At 43.6% G+C, this 21,669-nt stretch overlaps 1 protein-coding gene across 2 annotated transcripts in view; it reads right to left on the bottom strand.

The window, feature by feature from the left end:
• The window catches only part of TJP1 (tight junction protein 1), a 234,926-nt gene that overhangs the window by 58,853 nt on the left and 154,404 nt on the right, over positions 1-21,669 (bottom strand). For both annotated transcript variants that reach the window (XM_040969244.1, XM_040969245.1), the window contains exons 3-5: positions 17,218-17,274; positions 1,839-1,963; positions 706-808 (exon numbers count right to left, since the gene is read on the bottom strand). In XM_040969244.1, coding sequence (XP_040825178.1) covers positions 706-808; positions 1,839-1,963; positions 17,218-17,274 — 285 coding nt within the window. The remainder of the gene's footprint in view (positions 1-705; positions 809-1,838; positions 1,964-17,217; positions 17,275-21,669) is intronic.

Raw genomic sequence — 21,669 nt, 5'->3', positions numbered from 1 at the left:
ACTCCTCCTGAGCTAACACCTTGGAGCCACCTTGGATGTGTTCAAAGGATAAGGAAAAACTTTCCCAATAAACAAATGAATTGGAAAACAGGGTCACATGTTTCAAGCTGAATACATTCTAAGACCCAGTCAAACTTCCCTAACTTAAGAGGAGGGCAACAGCAAACCGTAAAAAAGGTCGCTGTTTAAGCCAGTGCAGTGATGAAGGGTGTTATGCACCGCCTGCAGCACTGGCATCTCATATTGGTCCTGGTCCAGTGCCAGCTGCTCCACTGCCAGTCTCCTGCTAAAGCAGACGAAGATGGCCCAAGCCTGCACTCTCTGCATGTGGGAGGCCTGGGTGAAGCTTACGGCTTCTGGCTTCAGCCTGGCCCAGCCCTGGCCCCTGCAGCCATGTGGGAGTGAACCAGCAGATGGAAGGTCTCTCTCTCTACTAACTCTGCCCTTCAAATATTAATAAGTCTAAAAAAACAATTTAAAAAAATTTTAAAAGCTACCATTCAACTACCCCCTTTTCTTTTTCCAGCTGAAAGAAAATCCTGCTGTCAGACTTACAAATCCTAGTGATAATTATTACCAGAAACCCTTACTTGTAAGCTGGAACTCTAGCTCCAGTTTTCATTTTCTTAAGGGAAAAAGATAATTCAAACACTCAAAACACACCAATAAATAAAGCTGATAGCGTGACTAAAGAGAAATACTCACGATTTTTGCGTTTTTTCCACTTTTCCTTAGCTGCTGCACAGCAAAGGCGTGTTCAACATTATCCATCGAAACCCCGTTAACCATTGCAACTCGGTCATTTTCCCTAGGTGAAAAATAAGTCACCAAAACAACTTGTTAGAGAACAAGCAATTTTGTGAAGATATAGTCAAGTGTCGGGGGGTGTTCAGCCTTGTGGTGAAGCAGCCGTCTGGGACACCCTTCTCTCACTTCAGAGTACGGGCTTCAAGTCCCAGCTTTACAGAAGCGCAACCTGAGACGCCACGCACAGTGTCCAGGATGCGGACGCTGCCACCGCGCCGAGAGCAGGTCAGCTCCTGGCTTCGGGCAGCCGGCTCCACAGCCCCGCCGCCGCAGGCACTTGCAGGATAAAGCAGCAGACGGGAAGTAGCTCAAGTGTCCTTCAGTTGTTCTCAACTTAACCATTTTAAAATTCCAGTTATGAGTTAACTGATGTTGGTCTTTAGATCAATGATAACCTGATGTCAATCTATTTTCAGAGGTCTCACAAGACTAGTTAGGAATTAATGATTCATTCACTACTTTTTTAACTATGAATCAACTGTCTCCCCAAAGAACTGAACAGGTGCCATGAGACAAAATGATTTTTGGTCAAATTATTACAAGTCATTAAATGCTAGTAAGTCATAACTGGAAAACATTGTTCTCCTTTCAAAGGTTTTCTCCTCTTGAGTTCTTTAAATTCTTCTCAACCGTATCATTTGCTTCCATCTTGCTAATCTCACCAAAGGAAAAAAGGCAAGACACTTGTGATTAGAGGCTGCTGAAGGTCACACTCTAACACAAACTGAAACACTGCTTTTCCACTATTTTTAGTCACCTTCTGTTTGAGGTCAGTGGAATAATTTTCCATTTAGGATAGAGATAAACCTTCCTTCCTAGGCACTAACTCAGGTTGATGTAAGACAAACAAATAGGAAAAAACTGACATAGTTGTCCTGAGAAGACAAAGAAATTGCTGGATCAGCATGCCAGTAGCCGAGGCCAGGCAGGGCCCGCTGCAGGGATGGGTCAGCAGGCGGGTGGCCGAGGCCAGGCAGGGCCCACTGCAGGGACAGGGCAAGCTGCAGGGACCGAGACAGGAAGACACTTACAGCAACTGTCCTTCCGCCGGTCCTCCCTTCAGCACGTCGGAAATCACAATGGAGGTCTCCCCACTCTGAAAATGAGGGTTATCTCTTCCACCTGATATCGCAATTCCAAATCCAAACCCAGGAGCCTAGAGGAAGAACGGAAAAACAGGAGGGTGGAGGTATTAAAGACAAAAATAACTACTCATTATACTGGTCTACAATTTAAAAGACTTAAAATATAAAAAGTACAAACTTATTTCTATGATTCAACTCATCTGCTTGTATGACTACTCGTTCATTTGCATGCCTAATTTCAGAATTATCTGTCCATGTATGAGAATGCATACGCTAATACATATTGGATGTTAACACTAAAAGTTGCCAGTGTTCTGTAAGAACTGAATTGATGCTAGAATTCTAGACACTGAGCTCCAAAGTATACCTGTCTATTATTACAAGGGACCACCGTCATCACCAACATTAGTAACTGACTCCAAAAAGATTTGTTATTCCTCTTTTTACACAAACAGCAACAAGTTTAAAAATATATTTTAATTATTATAATCAATATATTTTAATTTCCTTCAATCACTCTAAAATCTGTAGCCCAAGTATACTGCGATGTCCTGTTGACCCGTGTGCGCCTCGTACGGCGACTGAGGGTACGTACATCAATTACAGAGCACCACTGTAAAAGTATTTACATTTGCTAAAATACAGTAATAAGACAAAAAAAAAATCCTCACCATAATGACTAAAGACAGTCCAGTCTAAAAAAACAAAACAAACAAAAAAAACCAGAAAATTCCAAATGCTTCTGTTAATAAAAAAAGCATCTAATCCCAAAGAAACCCACGTCACTCTCCAGAAAGCAAACGAGACACACATCCACAATCCACGCACAGCAGCTCGGGGACCACGGCGATGTCTGCCGACTGACAGAGCAAAGCGCCAAGCGTCCCGGGGCGCGCCACGCCCGTGTAACGTACAGAGAACTGCAGACAGGAAATGAAAAGACACATTTTCTTAGTGCTAAAATTCTTGAAAACAAGGCATCAGTTTTCCACGCTATGCATTTCCCCACAAGCTCTGAAGACCCACTGTCCCTGCCACCACGAGCAACAGCTTTTCAGCTCCTGGGCCTCTTCTCATGAGGCTGATGGAGATATTAATACTTATTTATTTTTAAGATTTTTTTCTTATTGGAAAGTCAGATATACAGAGAGGAGGAGAGACAGAGAGGAAGATTTTCTGTCCACTGATTCATTCCCCACGTGTCTGCAAGCCAGAGCTAAGCCAATCCAAAGCCAGGATCCAGGAGCCTCTTTGGGTCTCCCCTGTAGGAACAGGGTCTCGAGACTTTGGGCTGCCGTCCACTGCTTTCCCAGACCACTAGCAGAGAGCTGGAAGAGAAGTAAGGTTGCTGGGACATGAACCAGCAGCCATATGGGATCCCGGCACATGCAAGGTAAGAACTTTAATCTCTAGGCTACCACACTGGGCCCTAACATGTTATTTTTAAAATACATTGTATGTAGGGAGGGGGCTGGTGCTGTAGCATAGTAGCTAAATCCACTGAATGCAGCACCAGCATTCCTATGGGCACCGGTTTGAGTCCTGGGCGCTGCATGGTCAATCAAGTTCCCTGATAATGCACATGGGAAAGCAACAGAAGACCGCCAAGTGCTTGGGCCCCTACATGAGATCCAGAAGTTCCTGGCTCCTAGCTTCAGACAGGCCCAGCTCTGGACTTCGTGGTCATTTGGGAAGTGAATCATCAGATAAGAAATTCTGTCTCTCCTCTCTCTTTCTCTGTAACACTGAGTTTCAAATACATAATCATTAAAAAAAAACTTCTGTACATGAAGCATGTCATCAAGCTCAAGGTTTTATTTATAAGGGAACTTGGCGTTTTCCTAAACTCTAAGGGATGTTATGACAAGTATGAACAAAACACCCGTCCCAAAACAAGCCAATAAACATCTACACACTAACACGGAAACTAAACTTCGTACACAGCCAGCACTGAGGAAGCGATATTTAACAGGTTTTTCATGTGAAATCAAATACAAATTAGCAGTGAATATGGGTTTGTCTAAGGCTTTCACAAGATAATCACATAATTTTAAATTTGTTAATAAAGTATACACTAACGGATTTCTTGCATGCTAAACTGCAGTCCTGGGCTAAGTCCCTTCATCACGGGGTGTTTATGTGGCGTTTCGCATCTGTCCCCGTGCGTGGAGAGACACCGACAGTGCGGGCTGTAAGAAGGGGAGGGTCCGTCTACCGCGGCAGTCACCAGCAGGTCTCTACAGCGCCCGTCCACACACTGCTCCGGACACGCACACCGCTGCCACTCCTCCGCAGACGGGCTTGCAACTCCTCAGGAAACCAAGCAGGAACCACCTCTGGACACAGCCTCAGACATATACACATCAACAACATGAAAACACTTTCTCCTACTAAATTATTCAGACTCAGATCACAGAGTAGCACTGTTTTCTCCAAGAAGCTTTTGTGTTTTCTCTTTCATTTCTTCAACAACACATTGGCTATTCGGTAGCATGTTACTTAACTCCATTGTGCTGTCAACATTTTTTTTAAACTTTACTCCTGTTGATTTTGTTTTCTGACTTCTCATTTAAGGGAATGTATAGTCTAAATGCATAATAGGACTATCATATACAGATGTGAAAATACAATGCAATAGTATGCATTTCTTTTTTTTTTAAGATTTATTTATTTTTATTGCAAAGTCAGATATACAGAGAGGAGAAGAGACAGAGAGGAAGATCCTCCGTCCGATGATTCACTCCCTAAGTGGCGGCATCGGCCGGAGCTGAGCCAATACGAAGCAGGAAGCCAGGGACTTCCTCCAGGTCTCCCATGTGGGTGCAGGGTCCCAAGGCTTTGGGTCGTCCTCAACTGCTTTCCCAGACCACAATCAGGGAGCTAGATGGGAAGTCGAGCTGCCGGGATTAGAACCAGCACCCATATGGAATCCCAGCACGTTCAAGGCAAGGACTTTAGCCACTAGGCCACCTCGCCAGGCCCAATAGCATGCATTTCTACGTCCAGATCAAAGATGGACTCCCAAAGAAACTGCTAAATATATCTTGACAATAGGATGCTGAACTCTCTGCCACTGTCTGTGCCAGCAATGTCAGGGGACACACTTAAATAGCAGAATGGTAGACTTGTGACTGCTTATGAAGGACTATACTACTGTAATGATGGGGGAAATCAGTTGGGGTAGAGATCTGAGAGGGGGTGAGGGAAATCCCAGAGCCTATGGAATTGTTTCATAAAATTCAAAATAAAATAGAAAAAAAAGAATATGAAAAACAAATGCAAAGGTACTCTGTAAAATCCATAGTTTTAAAATGAGGAAAATCTAAATCCTCAGGCATAGAAGACCTTGCTCCCTCACTTGTTTTCCTTTGGAAGTGGTGTGAACTTTTGCTCTGTATTTTACACAGTACGTTTCATTCTGACTTATCATTCTGTTACTTAGAAATGAAAAAGCAACACGAAGGGATGAGGCAAATGCCAAAAACAACTGGAACTTTCAATAAGGAAAACAGAGAGATATTAACAAAGATTTATTGCACGAAGCCTCAGGTTCAATCCCCAGTACCTCCAACAACAAGTGTAGTTTGGGCCCAGATTAACCAGCACCAAAAACTCACACCGGCAAGGTAGGTAACCCTGCTAGAGGAGTCCTTGTTACTGTCCATTTAATGACGAGCCAACTCTGCAACCTCCTATCCTGACGACAGACAGGAATCACTGGAGACAGTTTTTAAATGCTTGCTGATACCCAAACCGTCAATCCATGCTAATCAAGTGAAAATGGAGAATAGAGTTAGTAAGTTTGGTTTTGTATGGGCAAAAAGGCAAAGACACTAGTCTTAATGTTTCAGGAACATTGGACCACTCTATTGATTCCAAGGGTTTAACACTATCCCACCCAATGCTTTGTATCTTCATTCACCACTGCTACACACACACACACACACACACACACTCTCTCTCTCTCTCTCTCTTCACTCCACTCCACTGAAGTACAATTTATCCTTCATTATGCTGCCAGAGTTATTACTCTAAAACAAAAAACTAATCCAACAACAATGTCCATGGGTCCAAATTCCTTGGCATACAATGCGCTTAAATACAACTCCATCTTTCTTCCCAGTATCCTGGGGTCTTTGCTCTAAATCCATTTAACTACTGATTCCTGATTAGGCATGTCTTGCATTACCCAAGCTATACTTCCACACTTGTCTTTGTCTACGATTCCTTTAGCACTTCACCAACCCTGCAAGTTTCTGTGCATCCCTCCAAACCCCATATCCCCATGTGCAGCCCTGTCGCCCACAGAACTGCTACGCGGCCTTGGAGAACAGGCCCCCTATGGCAGAGAATCGCATATTAACTTACAGCTCAACACAAGCCAGAAAAGTGGTTTATCACTGAAACCACTTTTTGATTATTCAACTCAATTCTATTTCCCTTTACAGAGTAATTCATTTTAACTAGCACTAATTTAAGTGCCAAAAGAGATAAAAATAAAATTCTGAAAAAGGTAGCAGCAATTGTAGCAGGCACAGGTCAAGTGAACCTTCCTAAATTTTCAAATAAAAACAGGAAGAGCAACTATATACAAAACTGAAAACTCATGCACAGTATTTACAACAGCCAGCAGACCAACAGTCCTCTGCAAGTGCAAAATGCAAACAAATGGGAATTAAGCCTAAGCTAGGAGGCTCTTTGCTGACACACGTATGAACTTACATGAGCAAATAAAGCCAATTTCTAAAAACACAAAAACAAGTATCATATACAGGAAGAGAAGGGGTGTGACACAGTGATTCAACAGACTAATCCTTCCCCTGCAAGTGTCAGCATCTTACAGGGACACCAGTTCGTGTGTCCACTGATCCATTTCCCATCCAGCTCTCTGCTTACGGCCTGAGAGAGCAGCAGAGGGCAGCCTTGGGTCCCTGAACCCACACGGGACAGCTGGAAGAAAGAAGCTCCTGGCTCTGGCTTTGGACTGGCTCAGCTCCGAGGCACTGTGACTATTTGGGGATCTTTTTCTCTGTCCCTCCTTCTCTCTGTAAGTCTTCCTTTTTAATAAGACATAACATTTAAGGGAAAAAAAAAAACAGGAAGAGAAAATTATCAGGATCAAATACTTAAAATAAGTCTTTCAAAATAGAAAGGGAGAGCCCAGTGCAGTAGCCTAGCAGCTAAAATCCTAGCATTGCACATGCCAGGATCCTATATGGGCGCTGGTTCCAATCCAGGCGGCCTGCTTCCCGTTTGGCTCCCTGCTGGTGGCCTGGGAAAGCAGTTGAGAACAGCCCAAAGCCTTGGGACCCTACACCTGTGTGGGAGATCCGGAAGAAGCTCCTGGCTTTGGATCAGCTCAGTTCCAGCCAACGCGGCCCCTTGGGGAGTGAATCACTGGACAGATGATCTTCCCCTCCTTCTCTCCTCCTCTCTGACTTTCCAATATAAAGAAAGAAAGAAAGAAATCTTAGCAAAAATAGGAGGGAAGAGAGAAACCAATTATAGGCTAAATGACACATACACAATAAGCTGAAGGATTTTAAAAAATATGACACAGGAAAACTTAAGGATTAGTAAAATTCAAAATGAGCTGCTGAAATTAAAATCAGAAAATTTAAAGTCGCATTAGACATGAGAAATACATGCCTGAATAAAAAATGCCTTATGAGAAACATAAGTGTAAAGGAGAAAATATTTTAAAGTAAAAAAGAATGAAAGAAATTTAAAAAAACAAGACCCAAGAAAACTACAAATATATGATTAGTGCAAATCCCTGAAGAGGCAGACCAAAATAAAGTCACAGAATAGTGAAAAAACTCTCATAGAAAGAGTGTTCTTCACAATTTAAAAGACCATTTATTTTCTGAGAAGCAGAGAGACTCAGAGAGAGGCAGACACAAAGACAGTTCTCCCTGACTGGCTTGCTCTCCCTCCAGGCCGGAGGCGTGGAAGGCGGCCCGGCACCCAGCTCTGCGCCGCCCCGGCACCCAGCTCTGCGCCGCCCCGGCACCCAGCTCTGTGCCGCCCAGGTCTGGCCACTGCAGCCACTTGGGGAGTGAACCACCGGGTGGAAGATCTGTCTGTCTCTCCCTCTCTCTCTGTTACTCTGACTTGCCAAATAAAGCAAACAAACCTTTTAAAAAAATTAAAAGTAAAGCTACATTCACTTTTGGAGGCCAGCAGGTTAAGGCAACTGCTTTGATGCTGCCATCCTGTCTCGCAGGGCTGGCTTCATCGAGGGCAGCGTCAGTCTCTCAGGAATTCTGCTCCACCTTTGATCCTCTTTGCTGCCCCCATCACAGGGACCTGGACCGAGTTCTGAGAGCTCCTGGCATAGGTCCGGCCCACATTGGGCCCAGCCCTGGCTGTGGAGACATTTGGGAAATGGCCCAGGAGACAGATTTTCTCTCTTTCTTTCTCTGCCACTCTTTCAGAGAAATAAATCTTAAAAGAAAACCAAAAATACCAAAACACCATTCATTCACTAGGAGAATACTAAAGAGCCAGTGTTAGAGCTGAGGGCAGGACCAGGGAGCAGTCCTCGGGGCGCAGCTGCTGCCCTGCAGTGATGGCAGCCATTAGACACGGGAGCTGGGGACTGACCGTGCTGAGATGGTCAAACACCAATTTTGTAGGATTCAGTGGGATAAACAGTAATCTCTAAAAACAATGAAATGAAAATGTTTCAGATATAAGTTAATGAACATCTACAGTGAAAATTAGTTCCACCAATTTTTTTTCAAAGTCAGACATACAAAAGTGTTGCTCAGACCCCAGGGGCTGTGCTGAACACAACCACACAGCAAACACCCAGAGGATGTGAAGCTGACCACGCCCTCCTTTCTTCCCCTGAGGGGTACAACCCACATGCGAGCCGGTAAGCTCAGAATGCCTGAGAGGCAAGAGGGTTTGCATTGGTTTCTGTTAGAATGTCAAGTCCACCACAGTGCTTGGTATGCAACAGAACATCAGAAAACTACAGAGCCTTGAAAAATGAACTGCCCTGAGAAAAACTCCTCTGAGAATGAAGTGCCACACGTTATTCTTGACAGTAAGCAGCAGAAAATACTACTGTGCCAATCCATAGTTTTTGTTTAAAAGTTATCTCCATACAACTACATCTACTGTCAAGGAATTCAGAATTGCCCTATTTTGCAACTCAGACTCTACACTCCAGGGTATTGCTACAGAGTAAGCCCCAGGGGCAGACCTGAGGCCCACTGCTTCAAGTCCTCCCGGCAGCTTCCTGCTTGTGGGTACCCCTGGAGGCAGCAGATCACAGTTCAAATACTTGAGTCCTTGTCACCCACACAGCAGACCTCAATGCTCAACTTGTTCTAGCCCTGGCTCCTGTGTGTATGTGTGTACATACACCTTTCAAATAAAATGGAAATGAGTAAATTTTTCAAAATACAACCTAACATTAATCCCCATCACTACCTTCACTACCTCTGCCAAAAGCTCCATGTTTACCTTAGGGAACAATCTCAGCTACACCTCTGTCAGTATTTCATAAAGAAGTGTGATACCAGACACCACGGTCATTCATCTCAAGCTGGAGAACTGAGAAAAAGAAACGGGCCTCTACCTTATCCCTACTGAATCAGCATTTCTGGGATGACCCAGCCAATGCTTCCTTTCCAAACAGACTGAAGAGTGGGGCTGGCGCCGTGACTCAACAGGCTAACTGTTCACCTCCAAGTGCCATGATTCTGGTTTGTGTCCCAATTGCTCCAGCTCCAATCCAGTTTCCTGCTAATGCCCTGGAAAAGCAGCGGAGGATGGCTCAAAGTCTTGGGCTCCTGTACCCACGTGGGACATGGGGAAAACGTTCCTGACTTCAGGCTTTGGATCGGCTCAGTGGCAGTCTTTGCAGTCACTTGGGGAGTGCTTTTGCAATACAGCCTAAAATATCTACTGTCCAGCTCTTTACAGAAAAACTGTGCTGATTCTGCTGTTTTAGAAACGCAATTTTCCTGAAGGATGCAGCTATTTGAAAGGATTCTTGTATAGCCTCAAGGAGAACAGGATAGATTCTGCCCCGAGTCAGGCTCTCAGCTGGGAAGGCTGCTGCAAGCTGGCACTGCTGGAGGCATGTTCACTGATGATACCAGGGCCCAGCCTCAGCGTGATGCAGCTGAGGCAACACAGCCGTGTGCCCAGCACAACCTGGTGACAAGGAAATGGAGGCCCAGGAAGTAGGCAGGCACCTATACCCAGAGTACATTCAGGAGTACAATAGGAGTACATTCTCAACTTTCGGTATCTTTCCCCATGTTAATAAAAAACACAGATTTCCAGCAAAGGCAAGTTTGTGAGGTGAAGAAAAAAAAAAGACTAGGCCTGGCACAATAGCTCAGCTTGCTAATCCTTCAGTTTTAAGCACTCGGATCCCATATGGATCTCGACTGGTGTCCCAGCTGCTCCACTTTCCATCCAGCTTCCTGCTTGTGGCCTGGGAAAGCAGCAGCAGATGGCCCACACCCTTGGGCCCCTGTACCCACATGGGAGACCTGGAAGAAGCTCCTGGCTTTGGATCAGCTTAACTCTGGCTGTTGCAGCCACTTGGGGAATGAATCAGCAGATGGAAGATCTTTCTCTTTGTCTCTCCTCTCTGCAAATGTGTCTTTCCAGTTAGATAAATAAAACTTAAAAAAAAAAAAAAAAGAATCCCTACAATATTTAACAACACAGACAACAAAGGCAAATATTCTGGTAAATTCAAATTGACAAAAGTACAAAAAGCAAAACAGCCCAGCACCACAAAATACTGTAATAAGAACATCTGTAACTTAATAATTTTAATATAAAATTAGAGACAATGAATTTGTGATATAAAAGCTTCCTGCAGGGGCAGGCCATGTGGCTCAGCTCGTGAAGTTACCTCTTGAGATACCAACTTCCCTATCAGAGTGCCAATTCACACCTCAGCTACTCTGCCCGTGCACCTGGGAACACAACAGACCAGACCTGGGAACACAACAGACCAGACCTGCTACCCACATGAGACCAGGCCCCTGGCTTCACCCAGGCTGCTGCAGCCAATGTGGGACTGAACCAGGAGGAGGAAAAGTTGTAGCTTGCCTCTGCCTTTCAAATAAATAATTATATTAAAACAAAAACTTTCCTGCCTAGAAAATTCCAACATCAGATGGCCACACTGGTGGAATTTACCAACTATTTAAGGAAAAATAAGATTGTACACAAACTCTACTAGAAATCACAAAAAAAGGAAGTACTTTCAATTCCTTGTACTAAACCGATTTAAGAAAATACTGACCGTACTCCTCGTGAACAATGAAACAAGTATACTTACAAACTATGATCAAAGCCATGCAGCATCCTACAAAGGGACAATCCATCAATCACGTAACTTTGAACCAGGAACCCAAGGTCGTTCAATAATCCAAGGCAAGAGACTCACATCTTGTACAGACTAAGATGAAAACTCTGATCAATAGTCCCAAAAAGGCACTGATAAAAATCAACATTTATTCATGATTAAAGAAAAAAGAAAACCTCTCAGCAAACTAAATTCAATCTAATAATTGGCAAATAGAAACAATCCTTAATCCCGACAAAGGAAATAGCAAAGCTATCATACTTAATGGTGACAGAAAGATGTTTCCACCAACAATCAGGAGAAGGGCAAGTCCTTCTCATTCTTAAGCAGCAGCAACCCGGAAATCATAGGGCAAAAAGGAAAGGGGAGTTCTTCAAAGAACGAACTAAAACTGCCTCCATTCCAGATGACATAACTACCTACACAGAATGCCCAACTGATGCTGTACGAACAAGACGTGGGGCATGTACACACAGAATACCACTCAGCCATAAAGAATGAAATCTCATCTTCTGAAACTAAATCCATCCACTGGAAACCATCATGCTTAGTGAAATCAGTCATTCCCAAAAAGAATAACATCATGTTTTTCTTGATTTGTGGTAACTAATACAAACAGTTATGAGGAATCTGCAGGAGTGAGACTGACATCTTGGGGTTTGATTCCTGCTTCCCACTCTTGTATACAGTCCTGAGGAAGAGCAGGCTTTTTTCCTACTTGCTAAGCTGTTGATACCCTTCCCTAACGGAGTGGTAAGCCTGCGATGGCAAAGCGAAACGAAAACACGCCATCACAAACATGAGGGGAACAAACAAGGCAGGAGGAGAAGGACGGGCGGGGATGGCTGCAGGAGTGGGGAGGCTGGGGGCATTACTACATCCATAAACACGTACTGTGGAATACGTGAAATCTGTTCACTCGGTACAAATAATAAAAAGTATATTAAAGCTTTTCAAGGAATCAATAAAAAATGTTCCTAAAGAAATGTTCCTAGATTTAATCTGCTTGGGAAGGTGATTATAAGAAAAAAATCAGGATAGGCCACTGATGTCCAAGTTCAGAAGCCTGTATCCAGTCTCGTGCTAATGAGATCCTGGGAGACAGCAGGTGAGCGGGAATGCACGCCCACCCCAGCAGCAGCCTGCTCAAACCCTGGCTACTGCATGCTGGGGGTAACGATGCAAGGGAGCATTCTCTGTTCCAAATCCAAACACAAATTCTTCCACATCAATGCTACTGAGGCCGGTGCTTTGGCAGAACAGGGGAGGCACGGCCTGCAGCAGCACACAGGATGCGTGCCAGTCCAAGCGCTGCTCTTGCGGGACAGCCCCTGCTAACAGGCCTAGGGAAGCAGTGAGCCGGCCCCCGGGCTGCGGCTACCCACGGGGCGGACCAGCCCAGCTGTGGCCATCACAGTCATCAGGGAGGTGAGCCAGCAGGTGGATTATATGCTTCTCTCTCTCTGCAACTAAGTAAATAAATTATAATTTTTAACTGTATTTACATAGCAACAATGAGCGTTCAAAAACTGTAATTAAAAACAAACCAATAGTGGCATCAACAAGCCAGATATTTAACTGTAAGCCTAAAAAAGTGTATAAGATCAGTATGCCAAAAATTCCAAATGGTGACGTAAAAAAATCAGATACACTACACTCGGTGTTTGAAAGACTTAATATTGTCAGTTCTTCTCAAACTGACCTATAGATTAAACACAACCACAAGGAAAATTTTAATTTTGGTATATTTTGCTAACAATTAACAGCTTTATTCTAAGATTTATGCAAAAAGGCAAAGAAACTAGAACAAGCAAACATTAAAAAAGAAGAGGAAGAACAGAAAAAATCCAGGAGCCAGCACCGTGGTACAGCAGACTAAGCTTCCCCCTGCAGTGCAGACATCGGCAGCACCAGCTTGAGCCCAGGCTGCTCCCCTGCAGTCCAGCTCCCTGACGTGCAAGAAAGCAGCAGAGGCATCAAGGTAATGAAGTGAAGAAAGGATAACCTTTTAAACACGGTAGTTGCTCAAAAATCAGAGTCTACCTGAAAAGTTTCTCTGCTCATATCTCACAGCATACACAAAATTTAGCTCAAAGATATACAAGAAATCTTTGTGACACTGAATTTGACAGATTTCTCAGATACAAAAATTCACAAAATGCACCTTATGCAAAAAAACAACCTTAAAACTTCTGTATTGCAAAGATAACATCATGAGAAAGAAAAGACAAGCCACACCGAGAAAAACTGTTTACAAAACAAGGCTTAATTAATAAAGAACCTGTATTTCAACTATATGAAGAATGCTTACAACTCCAGCAGCTGTCTATCAAAGAGGACAGCCAACGGAATGAAAGGGCAATCCACAGCTGCCAAACCCGTAGAAAACAACAGGTTAGCATCCAGGATTCATGCAGAACTCCTCATAGCTCAACAACCAAATACAAGCAACCCGATTACAAGTTGGGCAAAGGGGGCCCCGCATGGTAGCCTAGTGGCTAAAGTCCTCACCTTGAATGTGCACTGGGATCACATATGGGTGCAGGTTCTAATTCTAGCAGCCCGGCTTCCCATCCAACTCCCTGCTTGTGGCCTGGCAAAGCAGTCAAGGACAGACCAAGGCCTTGGGACCCTGCATCCATATGGGAGACCAGGAAGAGGCTACAGGCTACTGGGTTCGGATTGGTTCAGCTCTAGCCACCGTGGCTGCTTGGAGGGTGAACTATTGGACAGAAGATTTTCCTCTCTGTCTCTTCTTCTCTCTATATAACTGACCTTCCAATAAAAATAAATAAATCTTTAAAAAAAGTTGGGGAAGGTCTTAAATAGATGTTTAAAGTTTTATTTTATATCGCTTCTAGGCCTTTTGGCTAAGATCAAGTGAAGTTGTATTTTACACATATATATTCCATCAAATTTCAAACTCTAAATAATAAGAAAAAATTCAATTAGAAATAGACAAAAGATTTGAGCATACTCTACCTAAGACACAAAAATGACTAAAAACACATCAGTAGATACCCAGAATCATCAGTCTTCACAGGAATACAGGTGGAAACACCAGCCCGGTTAGTCTGGCTCAATCGGGTGACAAAGGCCCAGAGTGACGGGGCTCTCCCACACAGCAGGCGGGAAGATGGAAACTCAAGGACTACCACACCACACACACTCCTAAGTGTTCACCCAAGAGGAAGGAAGGGTGTGCTCACACCGAAGCGTCCACAGTGAAGCAGAGTCTTCACAGCTCTGAACAATCCCAACGGACCCTGCCTAGGGAATTAAGCATGAGCCATTCCTGCAACAGAATGCTACTCTGCAATAAGGAAGGACGTGAGCACTTCAGGGAGGAGCCACAAACGCATTAGGCACGGGGAAGGATGCCAGCCTCAAGGTGCTGCCTACAGGGTCGGGTCAGACAACATCGTGGAAAGTGCAAAAGTGTAGTAACAAAAACACCTATCCGAGGGTGTGCAGATCTGACTACAAACTGGCACAAAGGAAAATCTCAGAGAAATTGTCATTACCTTAACTTTGGCATACACTTAAGCATATCTGTCTATTTAAACTAAAAACTATGTATCAAGTACATATTTTACAATATGTGAATCACAACAATAAGAAAAACAGGGCCCGGCGCGGTGGCACAGTGGTTAAGGTCCTCGCCTTGCACGCCCGGGATCCCATATGGGCGCCGGTTCTAATCCCGGCAGCCCGCTTCCCTTCCAGCTACCTGCCTGTGGCCCGAGAAGGCAGTCGAGGACGGCCCAAAGCTTTGGGAACCTGCACCCACGTGGGAGACCCGGAAGAGGCTCCTGGCTTCGGATCGGCATAGCATCGGCCGTTGCACTCACTTGGGGAGTAAATCATCGGGCGGAAGATCTTCCTCTCTGTCTCTCCTCTCTGTATATCCGCCTTTCCAATAAAAAAAATAATAATTAAAAAAAAAAAAACACAAGTGGGTCAAGCACAGTAGCCTAGCAGCTAAAGTCCTTGCCTTGCACGTGCCAGGATCCCAAATGGGCACTGGTTCCAATCCTGGCAGCTCCACTTCTCATCCAGCTCCCTGCTTGTGGCCTGGGAAAGCAATCAAGAATGGCTCAAAGCCTTGGGATTCTGCACCCCTCTGGGAGATCCAGAAGAAGCTCCTGGCTCCTGGCTTCGGACTGGCTGAGCTCTGGCTGTTACTGTCATTTGGAGAGTGAATCAGTGGATGGAAGATCTTCCTCTCTGAGCCTCCACCTCTCTGTACATCCGATTTTCCAATAAAACCAAATAAATCTTAAACAAAATAATAAGTGTAATATCACAACCCATCAATTAAAATCTTAAGTTATTTTATTTAATCATATATGTTTGATTTAAATATGATACTATCAGTACATTTCAAAAACAGGAAATCATGACTCAGATGGACACAGATGAGACTGGTAGTAGTTTGTGAAACATCTGCAGTACCTTATTTACAACCATAGTCTTTGAAACAATGGTTTTGCCCAGTCTACAGTTTGCAGATTCAAACAGTCACGGGGTCACCAGGAACAGGCTTGAGGAACACGGTTTCCCCCGTCCATCTTCCTGACAACAGACACGGTCATGAGAAAACAGCCAGTACCAAGTGTGTGACGCCTACTGAAATAGTCTGTGCACTCATTCTACAAGAGGAGAGTCCGCAGAGCGGGGAGAACCGGGGCAGAATCCGCCTTCTGCATTGGTAAACCATGAGCTGTACCATTAGCCCTACTGTAAACACTGCGGAAATCAAGGGTGAGGGGGTTTGATCATTTGCCTATTTCATTTTTAAAAATTTTTTATAAAGATTTATTTATTTATTCATTGGAAAGTCAGATATACAGAGAGGAGGAGAGACAGAGAGGAAGATCTTCCCATCCGATGATTCATTCTCCAAGTGAGTGCAACGGCCAATCCGAAGCCAGGATCCAGGAACTTCTTCCGGGTATCCCAGACAGGTGCAGGGTCCCAAAGCTTTGGGCCGTCCTCCTCTGCTTTCCCAGGCCACAAGCAGGGAGCTGGATGGGAAGTGGAGCTGCCGGGATTAGAACCGGCGCCCATATGGGATCCCGTGGTGTTCAAGGCGAAGACTTTTTAGCCGCTAGGCCATGCTGCCGGGCCCCAGTTGCCTATTTTATTTATTTTTTTTTAAAGATTTATTTTTATTATTTTTTCATTGGAAAGGCGGATATACAGAGAGGAGAGACAGAGAGGAAGATCTTCCGTCCGATGATTCACTCCCCAAGTGAGCGCAACGGTCCGATACTATGCCGATCCGAAGCCAGGAGCCTCTTCCGGGTCTCCCACGCGGGTGCAGGTTCCCAAAGCTTTGGGCCGTCCTCGACTGCCTTCTCGGGCCACAGGCAGGGAGCTGGAAGGGAAGCGGGGCTGCCGGGATTGAACTGGCGCCCATATGGGATCCCGGGCGTGCAAGGCGAGGACCTTAACCACTTGCGCCACCGCGCCGGGCCCCCCAGTTGCCTATTTTAAAGAGGAGAAATTCAGGACGAGGACTGAAATCAAGGCAGTCTCTGCTCATCCACGCTTCTCACTTCCACCAAGAGAATTACTAATCCTTTGCACCCACTGCAATTGTTGAAGCAACTCCTGGGATACACATGCTCCAAGTCAAACTTTCATTTAATTTTAAATCTCAAGCCTATATTTATCCATACACACTCAGAGCAGTTGAAACAATGTTAATTTATACTAATGTACAGAATTCTTTTTCCAATCACTTTATCAGGAATAAAAGCAGCAAATACGCAAATAACCCCCAAAAGGTTACATGGAAAGGTAGTCAAGTTCATTTGACCTTAATACAGAATTTATTGCGACTCTAATTTTAAACAAGAATATAGAAACATTTCCCCTCTTTTCTGGCTTCCTGACATCTGGCTTTCCTCTATTGTTCTCCAGAGCTGCCGTACTCTGAGTCACACACAGACCACTGACTGCAGCACAACTCACCCTGTGAAGTGTCACCGTGTGCTGTTCCCATATCGCTGTTTCCTCCATGGCCATGTTCTGATAAAAGAAAAACACATCACTTTTAAGAAACTGTCTTCAATAAAATTAACAAGAACCCCCAGCAAACAATTCTATACAATGAAACAGCAAAATCTGTAGTATTAAGATGAAAGATATTCTGATACTTGTGGAAGACCTTTTGTTTTCTTTTGACAGACAGGAAACTTGCTTTGTTTTGAACTTACTCTGAACACATGCTCAGCTGCACCCCTTCTATGCGAGCTGAACCTGAGTGTCCAAGAGAATTCTGCAACGCTACACTCACTTCACATCAGATTAAAGTCAGAGCAGCTTTACTCCGAGTCATCGAAAATATTTACAGAAACATTTAGAAGCATTCCTTATGTTACACAAAGGAAGGAAAAGATAAAATACTTCTAGACTCAGTAGTTGTAAATACATGTTTCAGGAAAACAGATAAGCCATCTGCTAGGACAGCTCGATGCACGCCTTAAGATCCCAATTAAGCACTGACGCTCGCTGTAGCTCCAATTTTACTGAAGAATTACTACTCAACCTTTACCTGAAATCATAGCAAATGAGAAAAACAAATGAATAACCCTCAATTTCCCCAAGAATTACCATGTAGTAAGAGTGGCTTAAGCTCCAAAATCCTGCTCACATCACAGGCTAGTCTGCATGATTTTTATCATGAACATCTCACTCAAGAGGAAAATCAGGTATTATCTAAGGTATAAGCACTAACAAATTCCTAACAAAATTTCCTTCAGATGGTGTCACTGGCTCTGGAGGCTTAGCAATCACACAGTCTCTCAGTGCTGACTGAGTACAGTGGGTCATTTTTGAAAAGATATTTCAGTATCACAAGGGTGGAAGTGTGCAAAGCTTGCCCCTCTCGGAAAAGCACCCAGCACCTGCTCTTACAAACGCCTGCTTCAGCTCTGTCTGCTGTTAGAGCGCAGACACCAGCAGTGTCATTAGAACACGACCATCAAGGTGCTCTCTGCCCACAGCAACTTTAATTGAAAATTAATGCCAGTTTAGAAAATGAATCTTTCTACAGAAAGCCTGCTTTCCTAAGTTCAAAGCAACTGGATTAACTTTCCTGCTAGATGAACAAGGGAAGAGAAAGCTCCCTCTGTTCACTCTCAGAGATAAGATGGGCCAACTTCACCACTGTTTTGTTTCAATCTTCCAATCAAATGTAACAAAACTTCCCTCAAACACCACTTTCACTGGAGACAGAGCTGCTCTCCTTTCTGACAAAAAACTGGCCAGACTTAATGCATTAAAATTATTCCCACCATCACTGAGAGTAAATCTGCTAGTGCTGCTAAAACAAATACACTAAAAACAATCTGCAATAACTGCCCATGTGTTCAGTCTGTGCTGACCTCACAGCTGCTTCCCGGCTCTAACCGGCCATTCCCCACTGCGCTCACCACTAGCTGGGCTTGACTGCCTCTCTAATCCTGCTCCTATTCCTTTCCCAGCCCAAGTCGCAAGTCACATACCAAGCACTCAGTTCTGATACTCTAACTCTGGAATGAAACACCTTATCATTTCTGATATGCTTTTTAAAAATAACACCTTTATTTTAAACTGAAAGGTAATGTCACTCATAGAGAAGACTGGGAAGGGCGGGAGGGATGGAGGAAGGGACGTGGAGGGAGAGAAAGGGACCGATTTCTACCTGCTGCATCCCTGGGCCAGGCTAAAGCCAGAGGCTAGAACCTCAATCTGCAACTTCCACTGGAGGGCAGGGATCCTCAGCAGGAAGCTGCAAATGGAAACAAACCCAAGAGCCCAGCCCTAGGAACGGGGGTCTCTCCAAGCAGGGTTTTACCCGCTACACCAAGTGTCCAGCACTCCGTGTGGCTTTGTCACCACACAGCTTTCCATTTTACAAAAAGACAGTAATCAAAAGAAGAAACTCACCTAATGTTAAGGAAGGAAAACTAAATCATATGTGAATGGCTGAATAATTTTCATTCTAGGGGGTGGCAGTGCAGCCCAGGCAGTAAAGCATAGTCGGAGCCAGCAGCAGCCCATACCGATGCAGCTTAGAGCTACCCTCCCCACCAGGTCTCCATTTCTAATAAAGCTTTCTCAGAATGAACCTGGAAAAGCAGCAGGTGATGGCCCAGGCACCACAGGGGAGACTAGGAAGAAGCTCCTGGCTCTGGATCCGCTTAGCTCCAGCCACTGCCATCATTCAAGCAGTGAGTCAGAGGATAGAAGCTCTCTGACTCTCCTCTCTCTGTACCTCTGCCTTTCAAATAAAAATAGACAAATCTTTGTATTATTCTGCTTGTAAAAGGAGAAAAAAATCAAAACAATTGTTCTCAACATTCCACAGTAAAATTAATACATTGTGGGTTTTTTTCTGGAAGGATTATGAAAGCAAAAATTTCAGTCAATTGAAATGATCTTTTGGAAAGATGCTTTTTGCATGAAAGGTGATATAACAGTTTACTTCTCTATTAAAATAAAACATAACTTTATTAGCTTGATTCATATGAAAGAACCTAAAAACAAGGCAATAAAAAATGAAAATGTCAAATGGATATATCTCTTGGTCAATACACAAAACCAAAGAAATATTAGTGTTACTATGCCTCCCCAACTATTGCCATCTTTGAAATAAGCAGAGAAATGACTCTGTTCTTAGTTGAAGCCATAGACTAAGTCATGTCTATCTGCTTGCTAACCATCAGTTTGTTTTAGCAAAAAAATCAGCAAGTCTATCTACTATGTGTATAACCAGGCAGTCTTTTTGAGCAGTTCTGAATTAATTAAGGAATGAATAGACGGATGAACAAAAACATGTAAGAATGCAAATTTAGTAACATAATAATGGTAGGATATCAGTGGTCGGGATTCAGCAATCTACTGTAAAATTCTTTGAACCTTTGTTTCATGTCTGAAAATGGTCATCATGAATGTTCAAGAAAAAGCACAGGACTTCTTTTACTTACTGAAACACACTCATGAGGCTAAAGCTCAAATGAAATATCTTCAGCCACAGTAAATTCACCACACACTATTTCCATGAGCAATATACAAAAATGATAATTATCGAGATTTTGATGCTTTAGAAAAATGGAGGTAAAAAAGAATGAATCTTGTCACTGGCTTGAAATAGCCCCAGCTAGAAACTTTTATGCGAAGTGAAGTAAGCCAGCCCCAAAAGGACAAACATGTTTTCTTTAGCATAGGAAACTCAGTATGCAAACTGCTATATATTCATATAAATACACACGCAGGTAAACAAATACATATGCATATTTTCATATAAAGGAACCACACAAGGGAGTCTAGCAGACCAGGAAACAAAAATACTCCGCAGTATGCATCTCTACTCCCCATGGAGCTTACAGATCTACCACTACGTTACGGTACTAGGTTTTCTACCTTTGCCTATAATTATCATGTCATGACACATTTAAATATCCGAAAGTTAAACCTGTAACTTGTACTGTAAAGAATTATACTATTGTGGTAAAAATGGGGGAAAAGAGGCAGAGAGGAGGAAGGCAAGGGAGGGGAAGAGACGAACGCCTATACCAAAAAAAAACTACATTGTGGAAAACAATTTTTAAAAATAGAAAAAAAATCCAGCAACACTATGTACCTTTTAAAGAGAAAAAATAAAGGAATTTAAAATTTAAAAAAATTTTAAATGGACGAAGGAAGAATATGTAAGAAACAGCAGTTTCTGGGTTGGAGAAACAAAGCAGTGTAGCTGAAGTCTAACCTTCCACCATTGTAAACTTGCCTGTCATTTATTGTATTCAGAAAACTGCAGAGTGAAGAGTTACATAACTTGTACAAGGGCTTCCCAGCTTGCAGGAGACCAGGAAATGTGTACTTTTCCTCTAAGCAGGAGTCCAGAATTATTATTCCCCAGTAACCGTGAAAGATGCTGTTAAACAGAAAATGAACTAGGCCAGAAGTAACAGAAAACAGAGCCCAAATCTGTCATTAACTCAAAAGGGTATTTTCCTCACATATAGTTAAGAGAACTGAATGAGATTATCTCAAGTAAAAAGGTCTTTCTAGCTCCAAAATCCTGTTAGACTACAATTGCAGCAGGCAGGCTACAAAGTCAACCATTACTGATGCACTATGGGCAGCAAAAGGGACTGCCATTCATGGGTGCAGCATTCCGAGTTCTGTGTCCATTTCTAAGTCAGCATCAACTGACTAGAATCACAATTTCTGAAGAAGCAAAAAGCCGCATTTCAGGATGTGCCAAGAGTCTGTGTGGCTTCTTTGTTCTAGGCTTCAGCTGGCTAAGACACTGCTCAGATCATCAACTCTGGGCTTCCTGCCAAAACTTCAGATCCGAATTCGAGGCAGTCTCCTCATCCTTTCAGGAGGATCACAAATCAAATGGGGAGGGACAGGCACAGGGACTGAGCAGGCAGG

This window comes from Ochotona curzoniae, unplaced genomic scaffold (assembly GCF_017591425.1).
Source record: "Ochotona curzoniae isolate NIBS_2020 unplaced genomic scaffold, NIBS_Ocur_1.0 scaffold_4701, whole genome shotgun sequence".
Taxonomy (NCBI): domain Eukaryota; kingdom Metazoa; phylum Chordata; class Mammalia; order Lagomorpha; family Ochotonidae; genus Ochotona; species Ochotona curzoniae.
This window is presented reverse-complemented; position numbering and strand designations above follow the sequence as displayed.